General features: G+C 47.5%; 1 protein-coding gene across 3 annotated transcripts; it reads left to right on the top strand.

Moving 5' to 3' along the window:
- Positions 1-1,702: 1,702 nt before the first annotated feature.
- Positions 1,703-17,634, top strand: LOC311593368 (uncharacterized protein). Of its 3 annotated transcripts, XR_014777667.1 has the most exons (6): positions 1,713-1,943; positions 9,612-9,694; positions 10,291-10,584; positions 12,748-12,824; positions 14,301-14,793; positions 17,556-17,634. XR_014777667.1 is itself a non-coding variant. In XM_084774591.1 (5 exons), the coding sequence occupies exons 2-4, from the start codon at positions 9,321-9,323 to the stop codon at positions 10,535-10,537; spliced, it is 465 nt and encodes a 154-aa protein (XP_084630717.1). In that variant the 5' UTR covers positions 1,708-1,943; positions 8,104-9,320; the 3' UTR covers positions 10,538-10,584; positions 12,748-12,825. The 3 variants fall into 3 exon arrangements, 1 of the variants encoding a protein (XP_084630717.1); XR_014777668.1 differs by lacking the exons at positions 14,301-14,793; positions 17,556-17,634 and adding an exon at positions 8,104-9,455 and having other exon boundaries at positions 1,703-1,943; positions 10,291-10,640; positions 12,748-12,825; XM_084774591.1 differs by lacking the exons at positions 14,301-14,793; positions 17,556-17,634 and adding an exon at positions 8,104-9,455 and having other exon boundaries at positions 1,708-1,943; positions 12,748-12,825.
- Positions 17,635-21,343: the final 3,709 nt, after the last annotated feature.

The following is a 21,343-nucleotide window of genomic DNA, read 5'->3' as shown; positions in this document are numbered from 1 at the left end:
GTAACCCTGTAGGTAGATGGCCCCAGGGCTGTGCGATGATCTGTCCACTTGGAAGGAGCAGTGAGAGCAAGCAGGGGTGAGTGCCCTAATTATATCATGGTGTCTACTTTTAAGCTGGAAGTCAACCAGACTCTACTGCCTTCCTCGAAAGGCTCAAACCTAGCCCGTGCTTCTGGGATACAACTCTAGTAGCTAAAGGCACCTTTAAGTCTCTGGGGTCCCAGTTACTACTAATGCCCCACACTGGCTCCTCTCCTTAGTAGGAACTCCTTATTAAATCCCCCTCTCCAATAGCAATCTCTTCTAATAAAGAATAAAGAGATTATCCCCCAGATATGGGCCCTTTTGTTTTGTTTTGAGTCAGGGTCTCACTATTGTAGCTCTGGCCTGCCTGGAACTCACTATGTAGACTGGGTTGGCCTTGAACTCACGGAGTTCCTCTTGCCTCTGCCTCCCAAGTGCTTGGATTAAAAGAGTGTGTGCATCATATCAACTAAGTGTGAAGTGCATTCTTAGCCTCTTAAATCTGGCTATCTTCTGACCTCTCCCTGTCGATCTAACACAAACCCTGCCCTGCTGCCCCCTGACTGTCTGGAACCCCGATCCATATCCAGCAGGGGTCAGACTTACCAGAGCAGCCCCAGAGAGCTCTGATCATCTTTGGTTTACTGTTGGGAGTTACTTCATGTCAGAAGGAAAGTATAAGGTAGGACAGGCCATCACCCTCTAGAAGACATCAGTGTTAATGGAGTTTCCGATCAAAGCCCAGCCTTCTGGAAGTTTCAACAAACTCGGCTTGCCCACCTGTCTCTAGTATGCCAACCACAGAGACAAGAAATAGCAAAAAGCAGAGGAAAGAGATTTATTCAATGTACTTGACTGGGAAAGGGAACAAAGAGGTCCGGTATCCCCCAAGTCTGTCTTCAGCGTCCTGGCATGAGGTGTAGTTTTAAACAGGGGGCAAGAGGTGTGCAAAAGCAAGCTGTTTGTGCCTGAGGGAACGGCTCAGTAGCTAGGATCTCTTTCTTCTCTTATAGAAGGGTAGTGGTGGGGCTCTGGTTCCAATTCTGTTTTGTGATGAGAACGGCAAGTGTTTAAGTTTGCAGTTGTAGGTGTAGGTTTTAGTCTAATAAATAGTTCACAGGATTACAGGATCTGCTGGCTTGATTCCAGCTTAAAAAAAAAAAAAGCAGAGACCTTGAGCCGAGCAGAACTTTTCAAACAATGATTCTCTCCAAGTCTATCCAGGGTCAGCCTTGTTTGCCTTGCCACAATGGTTAATAGTAATTGTCAACCTGACAATTACTCTGTTCATCCAGGAGACAAATCTCTGGGCCTGTCTGTGAGGATTTCTACACTGGGTTGACTGAGATGCCAGACCTATCCCTACCTGTGGTGATACCATTCTGTAGGTTGGAGCCCTGGACTGAATAAAAAGGTGAAAGGAGACTGAGGCCTGGCATCTATCCATGCTTCCTACCTGTATGAATACAGTGAGCTGCCTCAGACTCCTCCCGCCCTGGCTTCCCAGCCAGGGCAGCATATCCTGTGAGCCAACATAAAACTGCCCTTAATGTGGGAAGGAGTGTAAGCTTTGTCACAGGTGAAAGCAGTCTTGGCGGGCTTTGCCCTTGGACTCACCTCGGATACTCCTGGAGATTAACCTTGAGATAGACTGGGTGGAGCCATCCTGGGCGTGGAATTCAGGAAGTGGGGTGGGGTGGGACTCCACCTGGACTATTGTGTTTCTAATCAACCCTCAATGGGAGAAGGAGACAGCCCCTTGCACGTGAAAGACAGGCTGGCTGAGAGGACGGAGAGGAGCAACAGGTTCAGACCAGACTTGAGCGCTCGTGGATCGGGAAGAGGGTCAGCGAACAGGCCAGACCAGCGCGCAGGCCAGAGACACCTAGGGATCCGTCCCATGGAACAGATACCAGAAGGTTCACTCTTTTTCCCCTTTAACCTTTTCCCCCTCTTGTGTAAGCTAGTTGGGTTGTATAATAAAGTTTAATTGTAAAAAAAAACAGAGCCAACACCTTAAGTTTCTCTAGTTAGATATTTTTGTCGCAGCAATAGAGAAGTAACTAACACACCTGCTTTCTTCCAAAATGCTGTGGGCACTGTCCTGGTTGCTGTTCTGTCGCGGGAGAGACACCATGACTATGGCGACTCTTTTAAGGAAAGCATTAGCTGGAGTCTGACTTACAGTTTCAGAGCATTAGAGTCCGTTATCAGGAGAGTGGGGGCACGGTGACAGGCATGGCTGGCGGCGTGCTAGAGAGCTGTATAATCACATCTCATTCACGGTCAGCAGGGAGGGAGACAGAGACAGAGAGACGGGGGTGGGGGTGGGGATTGGAGCTTGGGCATTTGAAACCTCCAAGCCCACCCCCAGAGACACACCTCCTCCAGCAAAGCCACACCTCCTAATCCTCAAATGGTTCCACTCCCTGGTGACTAAGCATTCAGATAGTGAGGCTCTGGGAGGCGTTCTGTTTCAAACCACCACTAGGTGTTGTCTGCCCCGGGCTCACTGACCACACCTCCGGTGGATCCAACAGTCCTGTTTCTCTGAACCTCTCTTCGGCACTACAGGCCCTAGGGGACTCTGCTGGGCCAGACCTAGCAGCTTCGCAGACGCCATGTGTGTACTCACCCAGCTGTGTGCACACCTGCCCATCTGTGTTTGCGTACACACATGCTTTGCAGGTGGTCCGTTGCCAAAATGAGTGACTTTTTCCGACTTGTAAATTTGTGACATGAGAGAAACGTGGAGACGTTCAAAGTAAAATTCCATGTTTAGACTTCAGTAGATAGATCATCTCTGACAAAAAAATTTTCCACTCTGTGAAACTAGGCTCTTCTGAGGAACTCCATGTTTTCAACAGTTAAACTGCAAGCCAAAGGCAAGCTGGCCCAGTGAGTAAATGTAGGTGGAGGGTGGAAGGCTGGAGATTGGATTCAGGCTCAGGTAAGCCCATGATGGCATCTAGAACATGCCCTCAGGCTACCTTGCTGGGCCTCTTCTCTCCCCCCCCCCCCCCCCCCCCGCCCAACCCCCAGCCCTGGTTTGTCTTTTCTGGTGTCTGGAAGCTCCTTAAGGCCAGAGATCATTTCTTCTTACCCCACAAGCCCAGGCCTTTTTTTTTTTGTTTGTTTGTTTTGTTTTTTTGTTTTTCGAGACAGGGTTTCTCTGTGTAGCCTTGGCTGTCCTAGATTCACTTTGTAGACCAGGCTGGCCTCGAACTCACAGCGATCCACCTGCTTCTGCCTCCCAAGTGCTGGGATTAAAGGCGTGCGCCACCACTGCCTGGCACAAAGCCCAGGTCTTTACCGATGCTCATTGCTCAGCTTTCCCCAGAGTCTGTGTCCCCACCTCAGCATGCACTTCTACCTTGTTTAAGCATAAGAGTACAGATTTCACATCCTGTGTGGATGAGACCGAGTGCAAAGGGAGCAGACGGCGTGAGTGGCCTGGAAGGGACTTCTGTCTGAAGTCACAGGCTTCCACGTAGAGATGGCTATTCCCCTATGGTGGGGCCTTAGCCACCACCAGCCCACAGTGACAAAGGGACAGGGCTGATGGGATCTCCATGTGACACCCATCTCCCTTTCTTCAGCCCTGATCTAGCCTGCCACCCTTACCAAAGCAAGTTCAGCTTCTGTCTGTGACCTCAGTTTCTCCATGTGTCCGAGGCGGTAGGCAAAGCCTTGAGGGAGAGGATCATTTCTGGGTGAGCTCCAGAGTCAGAGGCAGCACTGGCTGGAGAGATTCCCTAAAGTTCGGGGGTGATGTTAGGGTGGGAGGGTGTGTGTGGGGTCTGGGGCACTCAGCTTTTTGGTTTGTTTGTTGTGTTTGTTTGTTTTGAGACAGGGTCTCTCTGTGTTAGCCTTGGCTGTCCTGGACTCACTTTGTAGACCAGGCTGGCCTCGAACTCACAGCGATTCTGTGAGTGCTAGGATTAAAGGTATGTGCCACCAAGCAAGGCGGGGCACTCAGCTTTTGAGCTCTGGCAAACTAGTGCCTGTAACGGACGCTTTCCGGCGGCATAGTGGAGCCTGCGCGCCACCTAGTGGAAATACCTAGTAACTGACCCGAGCTCTAAAGACCAGCTTTTAGCTTCACTGGGGTTAATGTTTTATGTCAACCTTTAGAAGAGACTTAATTGTAAAGCCTGAGCGTGGCTGAAGGGATGTCCCCTTGTGGGTTCCTGCCTGCTTCAGTGAAGCAAGTCAATAGTGATAGTAATTTACAGGCTCTCTAGTCTTTCTTTTTTGAGGAAGGATCTCCTTTCGCCCATGTTGAGGAAGACCTTGAATTCCAGCTCTTCCTTCCCCCCTCACCTTCCATGTGCTGCGGTTACAGGCGTGCCCCACCACACCTGCCTCCTCCATAGGCTTTCAGGCTCCCCACAGACACACGGCTCTTCCTGTACCTGACAGTGGCATTGCGGTGGCAAGCCATTATTAGTTTGCACATAGCAAGCGAAACACCACAGTAGGGTGATGTGTGGAGGCTGAGCAGTGATGCAGACAGTGGCTATTTTTTTTCTCTCACTGCTGTGACAAAAGCAACTTATAGAAAAAGGGGTTTATTTTGTCTCAGGTTTTAGGGATACTATTCATCACAGTGGGCTCAGCATGGCTTGACAAATGTGACAAATGATGACACTCATTAACTTCACAATGGTGGAAAGCAACACACAGTAGGAATCATACATACTTAAATTGTTAAAAACAAACATTATTATTATTATTATTATTATTATTATTATTATTATTATTATTATTATTTTGGTTTTTTGAGACAGGGTTTCTCTGTGTAGCCTTGGCTGTCCTAGACTCGCTTTGTAGACCAGGCTGGCTTCAAACTCACAGCGATCCGCCTGCCTCTGCCTCCCAACTGCTGGGATTAAAGGAGTGCACCACCACACCCGGCTAAGAAGAAAACTTTTTGAGATAGTAACATATGAAACTATGTGAGCCAGTCAGCTATGCCATTGTTGGGGTACCCTACAGTGCATGGAGCCAAACAAACAGCACCCTACAATGCATGGTACTAAACATCCAGCACCCTATAGTACACATTCCTAGCACCTTACAGCACACAGTACTAAGTAGACAACACCACACCCAATTCCATAGAGTGCTGGGGATTGAATGCACTGCTTCCTACATGCTGAGCAAGCTACCAACTGAACTACACTCCCAGTCTCTACCACTCGCTTCTTTGTCCAGGCCATGAGGAGAGCATCTTGCTACAATGTGCACCCTCATCACAGTCCCCAAAGCAACAGGACCAACTGACTCCGGACAAAACCTCCAGCTCTGCAAGCAGAAGAAACCTTCACTCTTTATAAGCTTATTATCTTAGGTGCTTTATCATCGTAGCAGAAAGGTAACCAGCTCACCTCACTCTTGTCAGTCTTAGTGTGCCTCCCAGCCAGCCTTGCCTGAGGTAGCTGTGAGTTATCTTGGTTTCCACAAAAATGTAGAGATTGGTCTGGCTTTCAGGTTTTGTTTTATTTATTATTTATTTATTTTTTAGTGTCTTAAGCCTCATGTTATGAATGCTTAGTATGGAAGTAAGTTGTCTAAAGTTTTGATGCTGAGCTAAAAATTCCCTGAAAGCTCTCACATATTTTATACCATATCTCTACACTGACAAACCTTCCATACACAATCACAAAAATGTTCATATATCGTAATAAGTACGGAAGCCATGCTGGGCGGTTTCTTGTCAATTTGACACAAGCTAGAGTCAAGAGGGAAGGGGAAATCTTCAGTTGAGAAAATGCTTCCATCAGATTGGCCCGTAGGCAAGATGGTGGGCGTGTTCTTGATCAGTGGTTTGACATAGGAGGGCCCCCTCTCACTGTGGGCAGTTCTGCCCTGAGTAGACAGTCCTTGGTTGTATAGGAAAGCAAGCTGAGCCGGGCGGTGGTGGCGCATGCCTTTAATTCCAGCACTTGGGAGGCAGAAGCAGGTAGATCTTTGAGTTTGAGGCCAGCCTGGTCTCTGGTCTACGAAGCCAGTTCCAGGACAGCTAGGGCTTCATAGGAAACATAAAACAAACAAAATGTGTGTGTGTGTGTGTGTGTGTGAGAGAGAGAGAGAGAGAGAGAGAGAGAGAGAGAGAGAGAGACAGATAGACAGACAGACAGACAGACAGAGAAACAACAAGCTGAGAGAGAGAGAGAGACATGAGGAACAAGGCAGTAAGCAGTATTCCTCCATGGCCTCTGCCTCATCTCCTTGCCTGCGGGTTCCTGTCTTGAATTCCTGCCTTGCCTTTCCCTTGCTGACCGACTGCAAACACTTGTTCTTGGGCCTGATGTACCCGACTACAATGCCTTCCTCCAGTGCCTTTCTTTTACATAAAGCCCAGCAGGTCCAGTTGGTCACACTACTCCAAAGCAAACAACCCTCTTTAGACAAACGGGCAGCACGAAAGCTATGCCGCCTTCCCTGAAAATACAACAGCAATGAGGAAAACATACGACGAGCACAGGGAACGGAGGCTTCAACGCAATCAGGAAGCAGAAGGACTTCTGTCTTAGTCAGTGTCCCATTGCTGTGACGAGGCATCAAGGGGCCACAGCAACTCTTGTAGAGGAAAGCATTTCCCTAGCAGGAGGAAGGCAGGAGGAAGGCAGATGTGGGTCTGGAGAAAGTAGTTGAGAGTCCTACATCAGGATCTGCAGGCAGCAGGAAGAGAGCCACTGGGCCTGACATGGGTCTCTGAAACCATAGTGTCCATCCTCAGGGACACATTCCTCAAGTGTGTCAAGGCCACACCTATTACTCCTAAGTGGTATCACTCCCTGGTGACTAAGCTTTCAGATATATAAGCTTATGGGGGGCCCTACGCAGACCACCACAACTTCTAATGGGATAGAGGCCATTAGGCTCCTGTGTGCTTGGTGGACTAGTGTACTCACAGGGTCATAGTGTGATGGGGACAAAGTGGAAGCGGGGAGGGTCCAAGTGGCTCAGTGGTGCTGTGGCTTTGAGGTTAGGCTGGTGTCCCCCTTCCTGTCTCTTATTGTCACTCTCCATGCCTCACCACTGGTCCAAAGTGATTGTTTTAAAATCTGTCCCTCGGTGAGCCAAGATACGCCCTTCCTTCTTTGTGTTGTCCGCCCAGGATTTTGTCCTGGTAACATATAAGCTTTCTTGAATCTGTTTGCTTTAGGCCCTGAAAGAATCTGGCTAGATGACAGATAAAGGCAGTCCAGGCTTTCTGTGACATGGGGACCTTTCTCCTACAGTGTTTTGCCCACAGCTACTCAAGATATAGAGATCTTTATGCAAAGCATTTAAAAAAAAAGATTTATTTATTTATTAGTCATACAGTATTGTGCCTGTATGTGTGTCAGCACGCCAGAAGAGAACACCAGACCTCATTATAGAGTAGTTGTGAGCCACCATGTTGTCACTGAGAATTGAACTCAGGATCTTTGGAAGAGCAGCCAGTACTCTTAATGTCTGAGCTGTCTCTCCAACCCTATGCAAAGCATTTTGTTGTTGTTGATGCACTGGGCACATAGCCCTGTAGCAGAGCACTGCCTAATGAGTACCGGACCCAAGTTTCAGTCTCCAGCACCCCAGAAAAAGTAGTTAGGGACGCCGGTAACAGGATTGATGATTGATGTTCTTAAAAGAAATACAGGGCGCTGGAGAGATGGCTCGGCCAGTAGGTGCACTGGCTGTTCTTCCAGAGGTCCTAAGTTCAGTTTCCAGCACCCATGAGAATGAGAATGAGAAAACATATTTAAGATATTCCCTTCAGTGTGCAGGACCAGCACCCCAAGTCCCTAGTTCTAGGCAACACACTCACACACATTAAAATAAGTAAAATTTAAAATGAAAAAACAAGAAAAACAATTAGCAGTTGCCAGTTAGAGTTGATTACATAGCTTGATTTAGGACTGTTTCCTCAAAGTTGGTTGTGTTTGAAGTTGTGTTGTTTTTATTCCTAATTAAGGAAGCCTAAAATTGTTTAAAATATTTTTTAAAACAAACATTATTTTCTTTATTAGTGCTTTAGTAGGCTGCTGAATATGAAATGGATATAAATGTCTATATGATCTGTTACAGTTACCCATGGTCTGCAGACATGAATGACAAAAGAGATGTAACACAAAACAGAAAACATATTTAAGATTTTTCCCTTCCGTGTGCAGAATTCATAGCAGTTTCTGGATGTGCTACACAGAAAATACTGGCTCATCAGTTTTGAAAATGTGAACACTTGCCTAAGCACGAGGCCCAGGGCCCACTCCCCAGCTCCTCAGAAGTGTCAACACACTTCTCACAGAAAAACAAAACCAAAAACCAATACAACTCAACCAAGAGCTCCAGAAATCTCTTTCCCCAGAACCTACACACCCCTGTGCTCCCCTAATTTCTCCCCTTTCTAACTCTCTCTCCCTCCATTTTGCCACCCTTGAACCCCAAACACAGCAGAGAATGTTCGAGGCCCAAGATTCTATACTGGCTGTTAGCTGGGGCTGCCAAACCACTTTAACTGCCACACCGGTTTTACTTGCCTGCGCAAGCAGCCCAGCAGCACGACGGCTCACACCTCTCAGCCCAGCACCTGAGAGGCTGAGGCAAAGAGGGCTTCCCATATGTTTGATGCTTGCTTGAGCTGTGTAATGAGTTGCAGACCAGGTTGGGCTACAGTAAGGCCCTGTCTCAAAAAAGAAAAACATATATAAGAAAAAAAGAAAAAGAAAAAATGAGAGAAGAGAGAAGAGGAGCCGAGAAAGCACCTTGATGTTCTTCTTGTGTATAAAACTGAGGTGGAAGGATGTCTGTGCAGCTCAAGGAAGCCAAGTATGGCTAGAAGAAATGCCAGGACATCTGGGAGAGGAAAACCTCTTAATCACAAAGATAAGTAGGAACAGAAGAGAGACGCAACTCTTCTTCTTTTTTTAAGATTTATTTATGTATAACATATACAATGTTCTGCCTACAAATAGGCCTGTATACCAGAAAAGGAAGGGGCACTAGATTCATTCAACTTGCATAAGACACAAGAGACGCCTGCGGGTTCTGTTTCCTGTGACTGACACACCCCACTTATCCTTGGTGCTCATGCGTCTCACAGTTGTTAGAAGTAGGCAACGTTATGGTGTCGTTGGGATTAATCGTGTGTCCTGGCAGTGCCTACACGTGGGTTGCTCTTGCCGTTCCAAGAGATGTGAAAGAGGAGGCTTGGACCACGAAAGGGGCACTCAGCGAGTCACAGGGAGCTCTTCGGTCCCATCCTTGAAAGCTGCCGTTAAAGTTCTCCAGTCAGATGAACTGAAATGCTTTCAGGTGGATTTGGGTTGTTCACTGAGGCCTTTCCTGACTTCCTCGCCGAGGACGTTATCTGTCCGTGTAACGCGTACTGGTGCCGCTCCATCAGAACGTGGAACGTCGCGTGCCGTAGCGAAACAACTGTAAGAGCCCAGAGAAAGGCAGGGCTGTCAGTCAACCTGCATGGCAGAGTTTCTTTGTTCGGCTCTCTTACATAGCCCATGCAGGGCTCTGGCAGCTCTCTTACATAGAGTCTGCCCAGTCCCAGCTTTGGAAAGCATCTAACTTTTCTTTTGCAGTTGACACTATCCAGAAAGCTCGTAGGATTATTGGAGTTTGGAGTCCAAGGGGAGCAAACGAGAGTGCCTCCGACCCAGCTGAGGTAACTGTCATTTCTTCACTACTTATCAGCTAAGTGAAATGCGCTGATGTTCATAAGCAAGGAAGACCTTGCCCTGGTAAATGTTGCGAACTGAATCAAATAGTGTTTCAGTGATCAGTTATGGTTACTTATCTGGAATGATTTCTTTAGTTAGCTTTTGCTCAAATCTGGGGGGCGGGGAGGGGGGAGAGACCCACAGAAACTATTACTTATTTTCAGGTAGAAAAGAAAAAAAAAATCAAACATGAAATAGCATACAGTCTTCATGAAGGCACACTGAGTCCAAGCATGGGGTAAACGGAAGTAAGACATTCAGAAATAATGGGTATAAGTTGCTTCCTAATCGCACAGGACTCTGGGCAGGCTCCCTAATAACAGAAAGGCTGGCTTAAAATGCTACTTATTGTCACATCGCTTGTGACATGGAACAAGGGTGGATTTTTGAGCCTGCCAGCCCTAGCATTACGGTTTGGGTTTTTCTTGAAGGTGGAAGAGAGAATGTATTTGCTCTGAACCAGAGCGTGTGCTATCTCTTTACGACGCAGGGGAGATGACAGGGCCTCGGGCTTTGACACAGTCTGTTTTCTCTGTCGCAGAAGGAGCTGGTCCACACACCTGATCATCAAGACGTCAGTCGCCCACCGCAAGCGTGCTGTTGGTCCCAGGCATGGTTGGGAATACAGCCCGATTCAAGTTTCCCATCTTGTTGTGCTGCTGGGGAATAGCATTGTCTCCACGGCTCTGACCCATTGCCCAGAAGATAACGTAGACGAGGAATTCATTCATCTTGCATGGGCAGACGCCTCACGCTGGACGCCTGCGCGTTCTGTCTCCTGTGACTGACACACCCCACTTATCCTTGGTGCTCATGCGTCTCACAGCTGTTAGAAGTAGGCAACGTGATGGTGTCGTTGGGATTAATCGTGTGTCCTGGCAGTGCCTACATGTGGGTGGCCCTTGCCGTTCCAAGTCATGAGAACGGAAGGTGGTGGTGGTGGTGGTGGTGGTGGTGGTGGTGGTGGTGGTGGTGTCATTGCCTGTGCCCACATAGCCCAGATGCTACAAGGGTTGGTAGCTAGAGAGGGCACGCTCTGTGTTGACGAGTGTTTTTTATTGTTCTTTGTCCACTACAGCAGTCGACCACACAGTAACCGCTAGTATCTAGCTGAGCTCAAATTTCTCTCCTCTACTCATTCCACAGCGAATTGAGTGATGTGGGGGAAGAGGTTTTCTTTTTATCCTGGCTAGAATCGTGCAAACCACCAGACACGTGTGGCCTCCCCTATACCCTTGCCGCCCCACCCCCACCCCCCTGGAGCTCCGTGTGGCTCATGACATTCCCTGAGCGATTCATTTTTGGGTAGGCAGCGTAAATCGAAGGTTCCAGAATGGTCCCCAGGGAACAGCACCTAAAGCCCCAGTGACAAGAGCAATGTGACTGAGAGAGTGATGACACAGATCTTGTCTAGTCTAGACTCGTCCTAAAGAGCTGCTGGTGGGCTGTGAGGATCTTAGGGGCTCAGGACGGCTCAGGAGGGGGTTATCCAAGTACAGTTTCATTGACGTTGCAGGGCTGTGTGCACTGAGCAGGACACATCAGCTTCCTGTTCTGCAGAGGTGGGAGCAAGCTCAGGGCTTGGCCTAAGTTTGCAGCGATCCACTCCAGGTTTTGCAAGCACTACTGCATGGCTCCTCCTCCAACACAGTGCAGTGGTGTTCTGCAATTTAAAGACAAGCTTTGGAGATTATGGCCATGAGCCATCCTGCCTGTCCTTCAGTGATTTGAAGTACTGCGTTTTGAAGAGATAATTTACACATTTGATAGAATTAAGACAAAAAAGCACACCTGGCTAAACACAATTTGTACCTCAAAACATACACACATTTATCAGTTCCTAGTGTGTCCCACCACAGAGAGGCATTTTATGTATGCTATGATGTATTACATTAAGGTTGGTTTTGTTTTCGAGACAGGGTTTCTCTTTGTAGCCTTGGCTGTCCTGGACTCACATTTTAGACCAGGATGGTCTCGAACTCACAGAGATCCACCTGCTCTGCCTCCACAAGGGCTGGGATTACAGGTGTGGGCCACCATGCCTGGCTCACATTGGTTTTGATTGGATGTTCCTTTTGACGTTTCTGACTATAGAAGTGAACACTTCTTGCTTCTGGGATGGGACTGTGTTGTAGGAAGCCAGCAGGATCCCTGGTTTCTACCTATAAGGTGACAGTATTGCTGCTGCTCTTGCTCTGACAGCCACTAGTGTCCCCGGATCTTAGCTAAAGTTCTCTGGGGAGCATTACTGACACGCACTGAAGAAAAGTAAGCAGTAGTGTGATCTGAGAGTGGAGAAAAGCAACCACTGTCCCTGCTTTCCTTTCCTGAAGTTCGAAGTATGCTTTGCTTCCCCGAGGTTCTGAGCGTGCATTCCTGCCATGCTCGGCTTCCTGAGTGCCAAGATGACAGGTACACACCACACACAGTGTCTACTTGGCTGTCCTTTAGGATATGGTGTTTGTTGTTACATACTTGGCTTTGGAGAAGGGGACAGGCCTTTCTCTACAGGAGGAGGAGGACAAGGATTTTCAGGACACACCTCTTTTTCTAGGCACCTCTAGAATCCTTCATGCAGGGACAACATTATCTCAGCATCTCAGGGAAGTGTGGACATTTTCTGTGCATCCTAATTATCATCATCTCTTCTCTCAGTCTCTTCATTGAAAAAACAGTTCAAGGACCATGACTATAAGCCCTTTGTGTCATCCCTAAAGCGGGGGAGAAACACCACAAAGGCAGGTCTTCAGTTCTATTGTGGCCCACCTAAAAGCTTCAGAGTGACGGAGCAGCACAGTGTGACATGTAGGCCATGGAGATCCTGGGTGTGTTAGCGTGGGAGGGAAGAGCTGAGCCTGCCTCTCCAGGGCAATACAGAGTGGGATCACAGGGCCGGGTTAAAATCGTGTGTGAGATGTTGCTGCCACTCCCGATTTAATTCTTTCTTACTTAAGCAATATTAGGACGGCACTAACTCAGTTTCTGTTTTGTATGGCAGAGTTTAAAGAACGCAGTCCGTTCCTAGAGCTGAGCTACTCATTCTGAACTCTTGGAAAATATACCGGCGGTTACGAGGTACGGGCCATATCAAGTCAGCGACGACAACACAGAAACACCAGGGTCGGGAGGTGCCTTCATTTCTGGGCCGTGCCCTGGTGTGGTAGCCTGACTCTGTGATATTACTGTGCTAGTTTATCAGAGAGGGCAAAAGTCAGTACTTTAAAAAAAAAAAAAAGCAACTCGTGGAGGCATCAACCACATTTAGCTTGCTGTCCAAGAGGGACAGACATTTCTTGTTTTTTGCTGTCGCCAGACCAAGAAACCTGACCGTCACAGAAATTCTCAACAGAGCGTACAATTCCTGAGCTCATAGGATCCAGAAGTTTGACTGCAACGTGGTTACACTTAAAGCTGTTTGCTTGTCGTAGCTGATCTTTGTGGCGGTACTCATTGAATCATGTCTGGAAGTGTTAGCTTAAGCTGTGGAGAACAGCCAGGGGTCTGCAGGCTCCCATGATGGGAGGAATACAAACAGTAGGCCCCACATGCTGTTGTGTAACTGTCTTCTGGGCTGCTGTGCAGGCTCATGTTGACAGTTAGCAGAGGGCTAGGCAGCTCTGAGCTGTCCATGTCTAAGGCGCCTAGGGAGGGAGAGGAGTTTATTACTTGATTGTGTCATTTTAAATGTCACTGAGTTGATACAATCATCAGACACATTTTGGAGGCATTGACAGACTGTGTAACTCTGGACTTGGAGCTACCACTTCCTCTGTTCGGGACACAGCGCATACATATAGGCTTAGACACTGGATGGAGCTGTGAATGACGGGTGATTGGGGACGGACAAGGTGTGTCAAAATTTCAGTAAAGACAGATTTCAGTACAGGGCCAGAGAGGTAACCCAGGCTGTAAACTGATTGCTCAGCAAACAAGAGGTCTTGAGTTCTAGCCCCCACACCCATATAAAAACAACAACAACAACAACAACAACAACAACAACAACAACAACAAACAGCCAGGAGGATGGAGCGTCCTTGTAACCTCAGCACTTAGGTGGTAGAGACAGGCTGATCCCTGGGATTTAGCAGGTCAGCCAGACTAATGTGTGAGTTCCCGATGAGCGAGAAACCTTGTCTTGCCCTGAAAAAAATTTAAACGGCCTACATCCAAACATTAACTCCACACACATGCGTACACACACACACACACACCGTACACGTGAATAAACACACAAAGACATGCACACACGTACACACAGAAGAACATACAAAGAATAAGGTGCCATAGGGTACCAGAAAGCCTGGGATTTTTGTTGTCCTTGAAGACAGCTGTACGGTAGGCAGTAGAGAACGGCTGAGGCTGTCCGCACCTAGGACCACATGTTGGAAGTACAAGGGAAAGCAAGACTTCTGGGCTGGGAAATTAAGACCCAAATAGGACTATCCTTTGGACACCTCCAAGGTGAGAGGGCTTTTTCTTACAAGATGTGTAGTCTTAACCTAAACCTCTCTTTCCTTCTCTCCCTCCCTCTCTCTCCCCCCACCCCCATAGGAAAAAAGAAGAGGACTTTTCTGGGAGGGGCATCCTCCCAGCAGAGCTGGAAAAGCTCTGACACGAACTTTCCAGAGAGTCTGGGAACACAGATCCTCACCCACCAGGGCCACTGGCCCCTGATAAAGTCCTCGTCATGGAGATGCCCCTGTGGCACCGGGATTAGCTATACAGGATGAAGCCTGTTACACAGACAACACATCCTCTAAGTCACGGCTGGTTTATGCTTTGAAAAATCCTTGAGGAGCTATCCTCACATTAGTGTCAACCACATAGGATGAAAACTGCTCCAGAGACGACACACTGGCCAAGCTACCACTGGCTGGTGATGTGGAAAAATCTCTGTGAAGCTGTGGTCCTTTGGACATCTGGCTTGGCATACAAGTTTCAGAGAAGGTCGGATCCTTTGGCTCTGCTGCAGGGTGCTGTTTAGGGGAGCTCAGGCAAGCTCCTAAGTCTCAACATGGTGTGCACGTGGCCACTGCCCACAACGGTGAGGAGCAGCTGGGATGCAGTGACCTAGGGTGATGTGCATGTGAACTTGACTCTGGAAGAGCGTCAGACATGGCACTAAAGGCGGGAAGCTTGGAGTTTACCTCCTCAGCCCACAACAGTAATGAGAGTAGACATTAGAAATGTTGTGCAGATGTTAACCCTTAAGCTCACCCCCAGTGATGTATTGCCTGCAGCAGGGCAGATTTTCCTAAATCTTCCCAAGTGAAAGCACCAGCTGAGAAAAAAAAATCTATATTACAATTTCTTTTCATTTTGATCATGTGAAATCAGTGTGTCATCTCTGCATGGGTTTCTGCCTGTGAAATAAGTGTGTTGTCTTTGTGTGGGTACATGCATGAGAACGCTGGTACCCAAGAACATTAAACCCTTGGATCTTCTTGTAGTAGGAATTTCAGGAAGTTGTCTAAACCCTGATGTCCTAGGAATGAATTTGTCTTAATTCCTTGGCCATGTCTCCAGCCCCGTAAATATTTTGAAGTCTTTTTATATGATCTGGATGTTAGGAAATAGGAAAGAACTCATACAAATGAAAAACACTATCCTTGTTAATGATTTTGTAAAGACTGTAGATAGAACAGTTGTCTTCAATTTCAGGAAAAAGAAATTTGTTTTATCTCTTCGTCATTAGCCTTGAAGGAAGTAAATTACTCGAGTGTTATGGTGGAGATCACCAGTTGTGGTTGTGATTTGTGTTTTGAAACATTTGTAGTAGGTATTGAAGTTTGCTATACATGTGGCAATTTATTTGAAGCTTATTAGGCTGTTCTTAAATTCTTTTTGTGACTTCATCTTCCATTGTGCTTTGACTTGGTTATAGACAGTTGTCTGCTGCATTGTATAGACTAGGATGCCCATCATCTAAGTGGTCCATTGTTTAATTGAATATTAGGCTAGGTATGATCATACTTTCCAAGTAAGTGTGACTGTGAAAGGATGGTGGGTTGTTGTTCCTGGTTTTGCTTTTTATAATTTCAGATTCCTTTGAGATGATTTGGATGTCAGTCCTTAGTCAAGGCTGCATTGGAACTCCCCCAATGTGTCCTGTTTTGTCAAATGGTTTGACAAAGTTAGTGTTAAAATGCTCGCTAGAAGGAAATATGAAAAACATTACATATCTCATATGTGTATCCAAAGCACCATATTCATCTATTTGGTAGAGATGTAATGAAATAGGATAATCAGCAGCCGACTGTACATGTCACAACACGGCTTGATGTGCTATGGACGTGTATGTATTATTTGATGTGCTGTGGATGTGTATGCATTATTTGATGTGCTATGGATGTGTATGTATTATTTGATGTGCTGTGGATGTGTATGTATTATTTGATGTGCTGTGGATGTGTATGTATTATTTGATGTTCCATGCTTCTTCAGTCGTGAGATTTATTAATTTTTCCTGTGTGTGTGTGTGTGTGTGTGTGTGTGTGTGTGTGTGTGTGTAATGCAACTGTGGTTTTAGGTGCACAAATATGTGGAGACTGGAAGGTGACTTTGTGGGATCTACTTTTGGCCGTCTTTATATTGTGATCGTGGCCAGGTTGCCAGCCTTGCATACCACAGACTTTTTGCACTGAGCTGTGTCACTGATCCTCAAATAAGATTAGTGAAACATTATATCTGTAAAGTACTGTCTTTTCAGATTGTAAACAAACTTTCATCCAAGGATAGAGGAAACATAGGGCAATTTGAATAATAAGTTCTGTTTGCAAGTGAAAAAAAAGTGTCGTGCTAATGGGCCAGGTAAGTCACCACTGCCTCCTCACCTGGAAAAGCTGTGTGAAAACGTAGCCCCTATAGCATTTGTGTCAACCACACAGGCTTCAGCCTGTGACGTAGACACTAGCAGCTAAGTCAAGACTGCTTTGTGTTTTGGGAGAGCCTTGCCTATCTGTGGTCCCCACCACCTCTGGATCAGGCTCACAGGCTTTGCAGCCTAGAATACATCAACAAGGCACTGGAGGACAGGTCCCTGCAACCTAGCACACTGAGCAACACAGGAAGTGTGCCTCTGCTTGCTGCTGCTTCCGTCATCCCATTTCCCAGGCAATGGCTACAGAGCCTCAGGTCACATGGTTCTGTGTTCTGCCATACTAACTTGTAAAAATGCTCTCTAACGTCATGCCCGTTTTCAGATCCCTAACTTTTAAGGGTTCCACAGAGATTTGAAATACTGGGTGAACTAGAGATTTTTGAAGAAGCAGCTTTGAAATGTCTAGTGCGACTGTGCTAAGTGGCCTGAGTGGAAGAAAGAAAAAAAAAAAAAAAAGAAAGAAAAAGAAAAAGAAAGAAAGAAAGAAAAGGTGGCTGCTGGGTTGTGCTGGCCCTGGAAGCATTCACTATGTGGGGGCGGTAATAACTCCGCTTACCCATAAAAACCATTATCTTCTTAATAGCTAGGGAACAAGAAAGCAGCCGTGGGTTGAAATAAGGGTATCTTGTTAGATTCAATTTGTAAGAGGTAGGGGTCAACTTCCTGAGGCTGTGTTGGCTGTTGTCCAGGCTTATGCAAAGAGAGAGTTGGAGGAGGGTGCCTCTCAGCTGCCGATTTACAGAGCAATATCTCACACACTTGAGCGGCCAAGGCTGCCTACCACCCAGGGGAGCGGATTCTGGGAACACAAAAGACACTGCCAATGCAGATTTTGGAAGGGACATCATTTGGGTAGATTTTTTTTTTCTTAATTGTCACTTCTGGGTACACCAGCGAATTGTGACCAGTTGTTTTTGCCTTTACAGGTGAGAAACCAACGACTGCTAACAAGTGTGATAATCCCAGTCCAGGAGGGGTCCCAACTCAGGCAGCGACTCTTCCTCCCTCTGACCTCTGGCTGAATCCGTGTACGCAAATGTGACTCTCCGAGGGTCCCTCCCTCTTCCTCCTCATGTTAGGAAAACAAATCCTGCCTCTGAACAGGATAAATCGAATCCAGATGACTTGTCTCCTGTGTGTGTGTGCGCGCGCGCGCGCCCGCCCGCACACGGGCAGAGGGCAGAGGGTGGTTCTCTGCACACTGGGTCATGAGCATCTCCTGTGGCTTTTACATTTTTCCTCAACTTTGTCACTGACTGGTGACCCAATCTCTGAAAGAGAGGTCTACAAATCAGTAAATAAAACCTGCGCCAGCAACGTTCAAGTATATAACGAATTGTTCTGTGCCACAGGCTCACCATTTTATATTAAAGCGCTCTTGAACTTACAAAAAAACTTAACCGTCTCTTCACTCACTTGAGTTAAACTCCCTGAGAATCCTCTAACTTGTTCCCCTCTCTCAGACCCATCCAACCCAGTCAGCCTTTTTGTCTGGTGTAGACTTACATCTGTAAGGTGCACACTGGGCAGGGGAGGGGAGAAGAAGGTGGGTGAAGGAGAGGGAGGGAAATAAGAGTTGAGGAGGGGAGAAGAGGCGAACCTCCATTAGCAATGTGAGGATTCCTTTGCTCAACTGTAAACAGAAGTGAAGAAACAAAGCTGAGACACATGGGAACAGCAGCAAATGAAGTTCAGTTCAGAGAGCAGAGGTGATTTTTTTTTTTTAATGCTGTATCAGCGTCCTGTGGCTGCTGTAACAAATTACCACAAACCTGGTAGAGAATTCTTTTTTTTTTTTAAGTTTTTTATTTTAATTTATTCATATTACATCTCAGTGGTTATCCCATCCCTTGCATCCTCCCATTCCTCCCTCCCTCTCATTTCCCCCTTACTCCCCTCCCCTATGACTGTGACTGAGGGGGACCTCCTCCCCCTGTATATGCTCATAGGGTATCAAAGTCTCTTCTCGGTAGCCTGCTATCCTTCCTCTGAGTGCCACCAGGCCTCCCCATCCAGGGGATGTGGTCAAATATGGGGCACCAGAGTTCGTGTGAAAGTCAGACCCCGAGAATTATTCTTTCATCGTGTAGAGGTCTATCTCTGTCAGGGCTGTATGTCCCTGACAGCCCTGCAGGAGAACCCGCCCTTTGCTCTGTGTGCCCCAGGCGTTCCCTGAGCTAGGGCGGCAGATTCTAGCTCGTACCTCAGCCTCCAAGTGCTTTTCTCTGCTTCTCTTTTCTGTGATTCTTAAACGGCCAGTTGTCTTAGCACAGGGCTCTCCCATCTACCTGTCCCTTAAATGTGTCTGTTCTTGGAGTCATTGTTTAGGCTAGTGTTTCTCAGCCTTCCTAGTGCTGTGACCCTTCGATACAGTTCCATATGTTGTGGTGACCGCCAACCATAAAAGTACTTCGTTGCTACTTCCTAACTGTAATCTTGCTACTCTCATGACTCATACTGTAAAGATATGCAGGATATCTGATGTGTGGCCTCAAAGGGTTTCAACTCACAGGTCGAGAGCCATGATTTGGGCAGTTCCCTCAAGTGGGCCCACATAGAGCTACCATCACGCAGTGCATCTGTACTAGCCCGGCCCTATTATGGGATGTAGAGGTCCAGGCTGGGTGGAAGGGAGGGTCTAGCCTCCCCCTCAGGCTTGCTTTCCTGCAGGCCAGCCTATCCAGGACAAGGCTGGGCGCTGGGGTAGCTTCACTGTCTTTAATGCAGGAAGAAGATAGATGAAACATCGCGTGGAGCTTTGGGGTACAAGTAACAGAACGGAAGCCAGGCCACAGGGGTGTAGTGTGAGATGGCAAAGGGGCACTCAGCCAGGTTTCCACATGTTCACCTTTGTGTACCAGTACATGAAACAGGATTCAGACATCTTTTTAAAAAATAATTTATTACATATACAAGGTTCTTCCTGCATGTATGCCTGCACTCCAGAAGAGGGCACCAGATCTCGTTACAGATGGTTGTGAGCCACCCTGTGGTGGCTGGGAATTGAACTCAGGACCTCTGGGAGAACAGACAGTGCTCTTAACCACTATGCCATCTCTCTAGCACCAGACATCTTTTTTTTTAAAAAAAGATTTATTTATTACATACACAGTCTTCTGCCTGCATGTACACCTGCACACCAGAAGAGGGAACCAGATCTCATGATAGATGGTTGTGAGCTACCATGTGGTTGCTGGGAATTGAACTCAGGACCTCTGGAAGAGCAGACGGTGCTCTTAACCGCTGAGCCATCTCTCCAGCCCCCCAGACATCTTTTACAAAGTGCATCTTTTCCCTCTATGAACAAATGACTGGGAAGTGATGGATAGCTGCATCAGAGATGGTAGAGAAAGGCACAGAGGCACCAGGGAAGTAAAGGAAATGGGCATTGCTGGTGCCCCAAGGAGGACCAGCTGTGAACTAAGTAAGATTTTTTTTTCCTGAGATAGGGTTTCTCTGTGTAGCCCTGGCTATCCTGGAAACAGCTCTGTAGCCCAGGCTGGCCTCAAACTCATAGAGTTCCACCTGCCTCTGTCTCCCAAGTGTTGGGCTCAAAGATGTGTGCCACCACTGCCCGGCTCTAAGTCAGACTCTTAAGGCACACCTTGAGTTCTGAGCTGTGCATTTTGAGGAGAAATTGGTGAGAGTTACAGTATAGTCCATTGAACAGAGCCTGGGTGTGGCTCTCCACGTGTGGGGCTCAGTTTGTCCTGAGATGTGGTCAATGTCAGATTTGGGGATGGGGAACCCAACACTGTGAGAGCTTAGACACCCTCTAGTCCCACTGCTAGCCCCAGAGATAGGGACTGCTGCTTTTCCAATGTTAACATTTTATGTCCTCTGCTCCTGTCTTTCTGAAAGGTCCTAGGTTATTTCTCTGACTTGAGACCTTGGCTGTCCCAGACAAAGTTTGCTCTATGTAGGGCACTTGGGTGTGACTTACAAAACCCTGTGTCCCTAATGCTTAGAAAACAGGATTCCCTAGGGATAGTGTTGGGGGGTAGTATATATTCCCTCCGAAGCCACCTGTGACATGGGGCCTGAGTGTGGGACCCTGGGAAGCTGAGTAGGAAAGAGAAGGCGTGCTGATCAGGGACAGGGAGAAAACTGACACACCCTGCTGCCCATCCACAGGAGGTGAGGTCCTCAGGACTTCCCTCCGGGGGACAGGGCCTTGGGGAGACTCCAGACTGGGAAGAGATGGGGCTAATGGTGCTGCCGCAGCTTGTGGGGTAAGCTCAGGGTAGCCGGGCTTGGGCCGAGCACAGCACAATGAGTGGAATCGGTGTGTCTTGGGAGCCGAACAAGGCTTGTGTTGTAGTGGGAACGGAAAAATGGTAAATGAGGCAGGGAGCCATGTAAACATCCAGCTGGGCTTTGATGGAGGGCCTTCCCCAGCTCTGCCTGGTGGGCCACCAACCATGTCTAATTGTTTAGAGGTTGGACTTGCCCTCAAATGATGGTGACACCACAACCCAGGGCCCTGGAGACGGATTCTATCTTCCCTGACAAGTAAGACAGAATGATTGTTTTTCTGTCCCTGGGGACTGAGGTGGATGGAATTAGAATGCTCCCTCCCCCAACCCACCCACCCAATAGCCTCATATTTGAATGCTTGGTCCTCAGTGCAACTGTTGGGAGGGATCAGGAGGCGTGGCCTTGTTGGAAGGGTGGGCTTTAAGGTTTCAAGAGCCCATGTCAGCCCCAGTCTCTT

Source organism: Acomys minous, assembly GCF_964271855.1.
Source record: "Acomys minous genome assembly, chromosome: 3".
NCBI lineage: Eukaryota > Metazoa > Chordata > Mammalia > Rodentia > Muridae > Acomys > Acomys minous.
Note: the sequence above shows the minus strand (reverse complement) of the source record. Positions and strands in the feature narration are given on the sequence as shown.